Source organism: the organism of the source record quoted next, unplaced genomic scaffold (assembly GCF_019419815.1).
Source record: "Pyrus x bretschneideri cultivar Hongxiangsu unplaced genomic scaffold, Pyrus_bretschneideri_v1 Contig79, whole genome shotgun sequence".
Classification (NCBI taxonomy): domain Eukaryota; kingdom Viridiplantae; phylum Streptophyta; class Magnoliopsida; order Rosales; family Rosaceae; genus Pyrus; species Pyrus x bretschneideri.
This window is the reverse complement of record NW_025999819.1, coordinates 258,104-267,890: the sequence shown is the minus strand read 5'-3', so window position 1 is coordinate 267,890 and position 9,787 is coordinate 258,104. Positions and strand designations below refer to the sequence as shown.

At 36.5% G+C, this 9,787-nt stretch overlaps 1 protein-coding gene and 1 long non-coding RNA gene across 7 annotated transcripts; one reads left to right on the top strand and one right to left on the bottom strand.

Annotated features, from left to right (window-relative positions):
- Positions 1-188: 188 nt before the first annotated feature.
- LOC125472986 lies at positions 189-3,465 on the bottom strand. The gene is made up of 2 exons (XR_007254924.1): positions 2,532-3,465; positions 189-788 (listed from the first exon to the last, which is right to left on the bottom strand). It is a non-coding gene; the product is annotated as an uncharacterized LOC125472986 (long non-coding RNA).
- A 754-nt stretch (positions 3,466-4,219) lies between these two features.
- LOC103941776 (pentatricopeptide repeat-containing protein At1g62350) lies at positions 4,220-9,339 on the top strand. Of its 6 annotated transcripts, none has more exons than XM_048575192.1 (4): positions 4,220-4,542; positions 5,350-5,386; positions 6,448-6,909; positions 8,622-9,339. In XM_048575192.1, the coding sequence occupies exons 3-4, from the start codon at positions 6,490-6,492 to the stop codon at positions 9,039-9,041; spliced, it is 840 nt and encodes a 279-aa protein (XP_048431149.1). In that variant the 5' UTR covers positions 4,220-4,542; positions 5,350-5,386; positions 6,448-6,489; the 3' UTR covers positions 9,042-9,339. The 6 variants fall into 6 exon arrangements, with proteins under 6 accessions (XP_048431149.1, XP_048431148.1, XP_048431150.1 ...); XM_048575191.1 differs by having other exon boundaries at positions 6,443-6,909; XM_048575193.1 differs by having other exon boundaries at positions 5,347-5,386.
- The last annotated feature ends 448 nt before the right edge of the window (positions 9,340-9,787 follow it).

Genomic DNA, 9,787 nt, shown 5'->3' with positions numbered 1-9,787 from the left:
AAGTTGAAGCAAAACATGAATTATTTCTGAATAATGTGATTATCTTTGTTATATAGTAAATGGAATATGAACATCAATTATATCAAGTCACAAAATTAGGGAAAAATTGCATTAAGGTAGAAATGCTTTTTTTTTTTTTTTTGGTTAAAGGCAGAAATGAATTAATGAGAACTAAAAAAGTGTGTAAATGAGTAGTAATAACACTTAATTATTAAACCGATAAGGGAGTTCATTGTTTACATCATTACACTTATACGTCAACCATCCTTACATATTCACAATGCAAAAAACCACTTCATTGTTTACATCGTTATACTTATCAGCCAACAAAAAAGGTTCACACAACGTTTTTCAGAATTGAAAATCCAGCTGATCCCTACATATTTTTTAAAATCCAGAAAACCACTGCAGTGGAGATGAACCAAAGAAGGAGCATCCCAATCTTCTTCGGACGTTTAAACTTGCAAATCCAATTGTACAACCCAAAACAGTTCTTTTGAACATTTTCTTTTGGTGGATTACTACGACTTGTAGGTGAATACATAGTGTGGACGACCAACTTGTTTCGATTGACACCTTTTCCATAAACACGTAAACTCATTCTTGTTTTTTCTATTTTTTGTGCTCTTGATGTGCTGGGTTCTGGAGCAGTCTCTGAATAAAACAATTTTGTCCCTCGAAGTTGTTCTTCTTTTCGAGCTTTTACCAATCTTCTTAAATCTTTTACCAAAACCCTTCCTAGAATTTGTTGTTCTTTTCGATCGATCTCTTTCACCATTTTTTTTTCTCTGAATCAAAAATTAAATATAGTGTCAATAAATGTTTTTAAAAAAAAAAAATTTGGTAGACTTGAGCAACATTGTTTAAAATCTTAAAAATCTGAAACAACAAAGAAAATACATCAATTATTTTTTTATAAGTAAAGAATACATGAATACAAATATTTATAAATCTATTTGAATAACCAATTTGTGTTTGTTATAAGACTACTTATACTCATTTTATTAAGTACGTAAGTTACGAAATTTTTTTTTCTGAATTATTTGTAGTTCGTTGAGAGAGACTACTTATCAATAGCACTTATTCAAGCACTTAAAGGAGGATGAGACCCTTTCGTTCTCTCATTCATCCCTATGGTTGTCATGCATGTCAAATTAGGAATCAGGAATCAGGCCAGTTTTTTTATGTTTGATGATGGTCAAAGCCAAAGTTGAAGCAAGGCAAGGCATGCAAAGGCAAAAATATTTATGCAATGACATTTGTTTTTATTACCATGCATGTGAACTATTATGCACATGAGAAAAAATTCGATTAATAATAGACTCCATATATAGCATAATTAGAAAAAGAGTTTATGCACTATTGTCCTCCGCCTAGAAGAATCGAGAAATAAAGATTATCCATGGGCTTGGTTTTTGTTCTTTTATTTTTGTTCGTATGTTTATAAAACATTGGAAAAATTAGAAAATGCATCAAAATACACAACAAACACCATAAAAAATTTGAGGATATAGCAAAATTTGAGGATATTGTTGCAGGAAGAATTCACATCAAGTTTAACTACATTATTTAATTCGAATGGAATCCAAAAGCAGCATAAATATGAAGGGTAAAAAACTAATAGGAAAAGTCACATTTCAGCAGCAATTAATAGCAGAAATCAAGGCTTTGTAGGAGTGACCAAAACAATTTCAGCAAAAAGATACCAGAAGCTATAATGACCAACATATTTACATACATGTGAAAATCTATTTATAATCACATTTACAATGACTAACATATTTACAATAAATTACATACACGTAGGTGTCCAAGTGTCCATATCATGGTCACTGGATTTTGGTGCGGAGTTCAGAGATCTCTATGGGTTTGAGTTAAAGAGTTTAATGTACACACTCTAAACTCCGATAAATTTCAGGGCTGTTATCTATCGGCGACTCATTATCAAGCTCAGCATGCACAAATTCTTCACATCCACAAAAGCACAAATTCTTGTACTTCCAAAAACATTCGTAACCCAATATAAAACTATAGAAAAACTTTAATCATACATGAACCATAAACACAAAAATAATTCCGTGACCAAAAACCTCTCAAAAAACTGAGCTTGGAAGCATAAACACAAATAGCAACTAAATTGAATCGCTTCATAACAACTTCCGAAGAACAAAATCATCACCAAGATTCAGTTTAATTAGTTTTCTCACCATATCCAAACTATATGCAGTTTATATAATAAGACAATCATATTCCAAGATCATTTTACAACCAATATAACTTAAGTCCTAAAAAAAAATTCTTGTATTTCCAAAAACATCCGCAAGTCCACCAATGTGTTATTTAGTTCCTCCCGTAGAACTAAAGAGGTGTTTTCTAGAGACCTAAAATACATGGAATCTCTACTCAGTAATAAAAACAGACAACATCACATACGCAACAGAAGCCGAATAGAAATCCCACATTTCACAACCAAATCATCATATCAGTTCGAAACATTAAATTCTAAGAACTAAAAATAATAATAACAGTACCTTAAACTGAATCCTCATGTGAGAACCTCCTGCTTTGCAACCTGAAACAAACCATAGAAATTAAAACCCACGAATCCACAATTAGATAAAAACAATTTTCCAAGAAAAACAAAACCAAGATTGGTATACAAAAGAGCATTAGATCTATAACCTGGAAAAAAAAAAAAAGAAAAAAAAAAGCCACACAAAAAACCCCAAAAAAAAAAAAAAAAAACAACCGACCTTAAGACAGAGAACAAACAGGCAGAAAGAGAGATGAATGTGTAAAATGAGAGAAAAGAAAACAAATAAGGGAAATTAATATCTCTGATGATTCCCCCAAAATCTGACCTAACACACTAAAAAAATCGAAAATAATTCACAACAAAAAGGCAGAAACGATGACAATCTAAGCTGATAGTAAAAAAAAAAAAATTTTAAAAAGCACTTATCTTTTGAAATCCAGGCATGCAGCGGTAGATCCGGACGACCCGTATGGTTTTCTCTGACCATCCCCACTCTCCCACTTCCAAAATCCATCACTCATACCTCTCCCCTTCGCTCTCTTGCCATCGTCATCTCTCTCTCTCTCTCTCTCTCTCTCTTTCTTCCGCTCTCTATCAGAGTCTCCATCCCCCCGAAACCCTCATTGAAGGACAGCAAACGAAACGTACACACCAACCCTCGAATTCAGTCAAAACCGAGAAGACAAAACCCACTTTCCCACTTTTGAAGTCCATCACCCATACCTCTCCCCTGCGCTCTCTTCCCATCGGCATCTCTCTCTCTATTTCTTCCGCTCTCTGTCAGAGTTTCCATCCCCCGAAACCCTCAGTGAAGGACAGCAAATGAAACTCTACACGCCAACCCCTAAATTTACTCAAAACCGAGAGGACAAAATTGCCCTTCCAACCTAGTCCACATATAATGGGTTTCTTGCAAATAAGGTGAAATGAAGGAGCAATTTGTTCTAAATCCTCCAGACAAAATTACCCTTCTGAGTTCAAATAAATACCCTTCAAACCCAGCCTAAATCTCATGGTTTTATTGTAAATAAGATGAAATCAAGAGACAAACAATTGACTATAGCGGAATGAACAATCAATTGCTTCTCAATTTTAGAATAGATAATTAGGATGAGAGAGAATTTCTCTGTCTAGATTCCCTCCGTCTCCGCTGCCAGCTTGGTTTGTTTTGTACCCTCCTTCCCTTCCCTCCCATTGGTCCGATTTCTCCACTGAGACTTAACCTCGACTGCAGACGACCACTCCCTCTCCCTCCTCCTCCTCGTCCAACTTCAGCTTCAAGCAAGTAGGTGAAAAAGCACAGTCCTCCCTCCCCAACAAAAATACTACCGCGGCCACTGCTACTTTCTACCTAATTCATTTATTATTATTTAATTACTAATTAAATCTAACCCAACCAAAAAAAACAAGAAATTTAAAAGAAAAAATAAAGATTCAAAACTATTTAATATTACGGTTTATTGCTATTATTCTTTACTGATAAATGAAAATTTTAGATTACACTATCGTCAAAAACGAATTTAAACCGTATTATTATTTAAGTCCCCATCCTGTGGATAATACGTTAGTTAAAAAAAAAAATAAAATTAGAGATTCAGAAGTGCGCCTTTTTGGTTGCTTCCCTTGTCATTCTCCTCCCTGTTTTTACGTCTTAGCCGGGGCACACGGACAGCGCAGTAACTATGGTAGTTGCTCCTCCTTCTTTCTAAACTCCAACCATCTCTATCTCTCTCTCTCTAATTCTTAAACCCTAGAAAAAGCCTCTCTCTCTGTCTGTGCAGAGTTGCCAACACTAGAGAGAGAGAAAGGGCTTTTGGTTTCAGATCGCGTTGATACCTCAGCTCAGCTCGCTCGCCGATCTACGCCGTCTCGCCCGAGTTCGCTCAATGGTCGGCTCGGACGATTGAAATGCTGGCTACTGCTCTCCGCGATTTCGATGTCAATCGCCCAAAATGTCCGCTTTAGCTGCTTTTGAGCGCCCCCTTCGACCTGCTGCTTCTAACACGGTACTCTTTCTTCCTCCCCTCTCCTTTTCTTGCTTAAATTAGTAGAGTCGATTTATTTATTTTATTTTTGAATATTTGTTTAAATTCGTTTTAGCTGCCTTTCGTGGGAAGCCGCCAAACTGATGTTGTGAAACGCGATTTTTCAATTTTTTTATTTTTTAGATTTTGGTTTTCGTTAAATCACGGGTGGTGGAATGTTCGTCGCAAATGTTGTGAAATTCGATTGCATTAGATTGATTTTGTTTCCATGTTCTGTTCTGATTGCTGGAGCAAAGTGTACAAGAAAGGAAATTAAAAGGCAAAGTAAATTCGACGCAATGGTTCCCATACTTGTTGGTGTGGCAATGCACTTGTCGAAATTAACGAAGTTGTGCTTAGCCCGAGTTTAATCGCCTATTTTATTTTCGAGTGATGTTGATTTGGATTTAGAATGTTTCTTTTCTGTTATGGAACAACCGAACAAGAATTTCATTAAGATGATACCAATAGTGTACAAAACAGGATGTACAAGTTTGGAATGAAACTGCAGTGCAGTTTCATTTCATCCGAACAAACACAAACGTGCCCAAGTTTTGAGGGAATTGATGGAAACTTGGATCTTTTAAAGTGAAATCAATTTCTTTATACTTGAATGTGTTCTTAACTTTCAGATTCTCGAAATCGCAGTCTGTCAGTTATCAATGTAACCTGATCATGTTTCGGTGTTCCTTTTCATCCCTTGTGCTTAATTTTGCAAAGTAGTTTCACATTGTGCTTCGTGGGTGGGAAATATTTTCATGCCTTCTAACATATCAGATGATCCAGCAGGTGTTCAAGAGTGGCCCACTTTTCATATCTTCTAAAGGTTGGTATACATCTCTTGTTCTCCTGTTCGGTTTCCACCCAATGACAGTTTTGGTTGCATTGCATTTCCAATTTATTCATTATAACTCTCATTTGACTTCGACATGATTCATTAATCTTAGAAGGAAAAAAATTGTAAATCTGAAATTTGATAATTGGCCTTTATAATGTTATCTTTACTTGGAAAAGAATTCTTTACTAGACTTATCAGCATATCAATTTGTTGAATCCATTAATTGCTTTGATCATTGCCCAAGTGTTTATTTGTTAGACCAATGGATGTGGTACTAGGAACTAAGTTCTTTGCAAATTTCATAAGATTTAGACTTAATAGAGGATTAATGAGGGGGATAACAGAAAGAAAAATACACATCCGAATGAAAGAGAGAAACGGAGATAACACTCCGAAAAGAAACACCCAAGGCATATAATTCTTAAACAAACCATTTAATTTCCAGAGATATTCATATCCTATTTATTTATCTGATTTGTACATTGATAAGTTTCTTTAACCTTATCCTATATCCGTGTAGCGTCTGACGTAATTCAAATAAACCACATCATAGGTGTTAAAGAGTATTTTTCTGAAAACTGTGTGCTTGTGGATTTTTACTTTTTCAAGAGAAATAACTAGTTTTGCTTGGTCTAATTATGAACAGCTATTAATATATTTTAACAGCGTAACCATTTTTCTGCTTAGGCATTGGATTTGAACCAGTTTATTATATTCCTTTTATTTATTGTGAAATTTGTGTTAAATTGTTGTGCTATTTCTTTCTTTACCCATCTTTGCTTGGTTTGCTGCACTCCTCTTTTATTAATTATGTATGATGGTTAGTTTCAATCAGCATTTCCATGTCTTTGCGGAAGAAGAAGTCACCTTATCGTTTGGTTAGAGATTACTTATCATATGGTCTCAGGCTTTGTTGCTGTAGTGTTTGTATGTGTTTCAGCTAAGATTTGTGAAATCACGTTAGTATTTGTAAACTTTGTTTGGAAGAAATCCTATAAGAAAAAAGTGTTGATGTGCTGACTGTTGGTTTTTGGCTTTCTCAAGTGCAGAAATGTTGTTTCTTAAATGCTTTCTTCTAGCGGGAAATTCTGATGCCATCTCCAGAGTCTTCAGAATGTAATGCACTCTATCAACTGTGCAACCTGAATGTAATGTTACGCTTGGTTCAAAATCTTGTACGAAGAAGCTCACCTACAACCCCTGCACTCTCACCCTCACCCCCCTATCTCGATTTATCAGTTCATTTGTTGCTCCAAAACACTTGCTTGCAACGTTATTTCTCTGGGGGGTCGAAGGCGTTGGCGTCAAGCCCTAGTCTCTCCATATGGAGGCGCAAGAAAGAGATGGGGAAGGAAGGTCTCATGGTGGCTAAGGAGCTCAAGAGGCTCCGCTCTCAGCCTCTCCGCCTTGACCACTTCATACGCTCCCATGTCTCCCGCTTGCTCAAGTCTGATCTCCTCGCTGTTCTTGCCGAGTTTCAGAGACAAGACCAGGTCTTTCTCTCTATGAAGGTTTGTTTTCTTTACTTCTTTTTTTTCTCTCATAAATTTTTGTCCGAATTTTTATTGTCATTATCATTATATTATGGTTCTGCTTGTTGGGCTTTTGAAAAAAAATGTTGCTTTGTTAGATTTTCTAGAAAATTCAGGATGGAAATGTTAAATTTATGAATGTAGAATGATGAATTGTTTGGGTTCTTATGTGTTGGAGCCTTGGAGGCCAATGCATATTGAGAAACAATTCAAAGTTACCTAACCATCTTGGAGGTTTGAATTCTCTTTTGGCATAGGATAGCCTGGCTAATGTGCACCGCTACACGTGTACAAATTCTTCGTTTTCCATCTTCTGGAGCAGGATTTTGCGATTTCTTTCACTGTGATTCATCTGCAGTATTGCTAATCTGCTACTATCTAAAGTAGTGTTTGGTTCAGTTGAATAAAAGTTGGAATGGAATATACCTTGTCGAGAACACTTTTTTTGGTTAATTAGAAATTTACAAGTTTGCACTATCTTCTAAGTGTAATCACTTATATTTAATTATTTATTCTGGTCAATTACAACATTGTGGTAGGGTATGACTGTAACTAATCAAATCTTAGCTAGACCATGAGATGATACTGGAAAGGCTAAATGATATCGGATCCTCCTTTAGGGCCTATTAGATGCACATTAGTTGGACTCATTAGTGCCTATAAATTTTGGTTTTTTTGGGGGGGGGGGGGGGGGGGGTGATCTCCCATATTTTTACTTTTCTTGTTTCTTCCTTGGACTCAATAGAATAGGAGGAATAAGGAAAACGAAAGTGTGGCTAGGGTCTTATATCAGGGCCCCACCTTTTCTAAATCAGTAGAGCCGCACGATTTCTTGGAGAACAAGAGGGTGATGGTTCTAAGCCCTCACACCCTTGTAAGGGTGCAGCAAAGGAAAATTAAATCCTTTATCTACCTTCTCAAAAAGGAAGTCACAGTAAGAGCTCCAGTGCAAGAAGCTCCCTGCTCTCCCCCTTTTTTTATTGCTTGCAGAAAATTAAGAGTTTTCACGAGGTGTGGGGTTTCTCAGTTTCTATTGTACTGTGTATTGTCTTGCATTTTAAGTTTCTAATATGTTCATATGCACGGAAACCTGCTACTTTGTCGTGCAACTTTGGCTGCTTGTACTAGGCTTTGTTCTTAGTCATCCAAAAATAAATTAACAGCTTCTCACAAGCATGCATATCTAGATTTGCCCACGTAAAAGGTAGGACAAAATAAAATGAAAATAAGGTGAGCTCGAAAGGACCTTGCAACTATGAGCAGGGATTGTAAATTTGCGTATGTAAGTTCAGGCTACAAAGGGGTTGGAGAAAAAGTAAAGTTGCCATACAAAAACAAACCTTTGATAGCGACTTCCAAGATACTGGAAAATTTTGTGGATCTTTGCTGATTCCTCTCAATGAAATTTGCTGTGTTGCACTAAGTTATTACGGATGTATGCATGCAATCCGGGAACACTTTGGGGTCGATCAACCATAGGACCTGTTTAGAGTTATTTGGTCCTTTATTTTCCGTTTAGTTGTGTTTCTTATATTCTGCATCAACAAGTGCACATGCATATTTCTTCTGAAAGGAAAGGAGCATTTTACTCTTTTTGGCTGGGGTGGGTGAGGAAGGAAGGAAATATGCATGTTGATTGGCTATCCTGCAATGTTTTCTTTTACTAATACATAATGTTTTTATTTGTCCAGATATATGATGTGGTTCGTAAAGAGATTTGGTATAGACCGGACATGTTCTTTTACAGGGACATGCTTATGATGCTTGCAAGAAACAAAAAGGTGGATGAAGCAAAGAAGGTTTGGGGAGATCTGAAGAGAGAGGAAGTTCTATTTGATCAGCATACTTTCGGGGACATCATCAGGGCTTTCCTAGATGGTGGTTTGCCCTCGGAGGCAATGGAGATATATGGTGAAATGAGACAATCACCTGATCCCCCAATCTCACTGCCGTTTAGAGTAATATTGAAGGGCCTCCTCCCGTACCCGGAATTGAGGGAGAAGGTGAAAGATGACTTCTTGGAGCTATTTCCTGATATGATCGTCTATGACCCACCTGAAGACTTATTTGAAGACGAAGAATGGAAAAGAGAGAGTGAAGATGATGACTAAATAGTGCTGCTAGGTATGATGCAATCCGTCGTGTGCGGTGTTTAAGTAGGTCTTTTACTGGTAGATGGTCGATCTGCTGCACGCTACAAAAATTAATCCAGAGTTTGTGTTGCAACGAGTAAATAACCCTGATCATATTTCAAAGTATTGTCTTGTAAATGCTTTTGGGAAGTCTTATTCAAATAGTTAGGCAGAGTTAGGTATGCGATCCTAGTTTTGGTTTTAGTTATTGTTCTCATGTTTGGGTCGAAACAATTTTCGTTTCCGAGTTTCAAATTACTACTATCCTACCGCCCTACCTATGCCCCAAATGTCTATGTAAATGAAATAATTTTCCGTTGGCGGGCTTTCATCGCCATTGAGGGTTTTGATGCCAAAAAATGGACCAACGCCGTTGGTGAAAACACTGGATTATTCATTCCAATTCAAATGAGGTCATGGAAGAGAATATTGATCCCTTTTTATTTACATCAATGTCCTTTTATATAATACACCCACACACCCACACACACATCATAAGTCTATATCTATAAACATATATAGATATAGCTTCACAGTGGTCAATTGACTAACTAACTAATGTATTTTTACAATTCGAACGTTTATTTTTTAGATAGGCAGGATCTGAAACCTCGAGTGTAGCTACCGGCTTTGTCACGGAATATGACACCAGCTCCCCTTGACTAGTACCAGCCATCATAAGTCTATATCTATATACATATATAGATATAGCTTCACAGTGGTCA

Bases quoted from the DNA above. Each gene is read 5' to 3' on its own strand.
- LOC103941776 (XM_048575195.1), top strand. From the start codon at position 6,490: ATGCCATCTCCAGAGTCTTCAGAATGTAATGCACTCTATCAACTGTGC. The intron at 6,910-8,621 runs GTTTGTTTTCTT...TTATTTGTCCAG, and splicing joins AGGTCTTTCTCTCTATGAAG to ATATATGATGTGGTTCGTAA.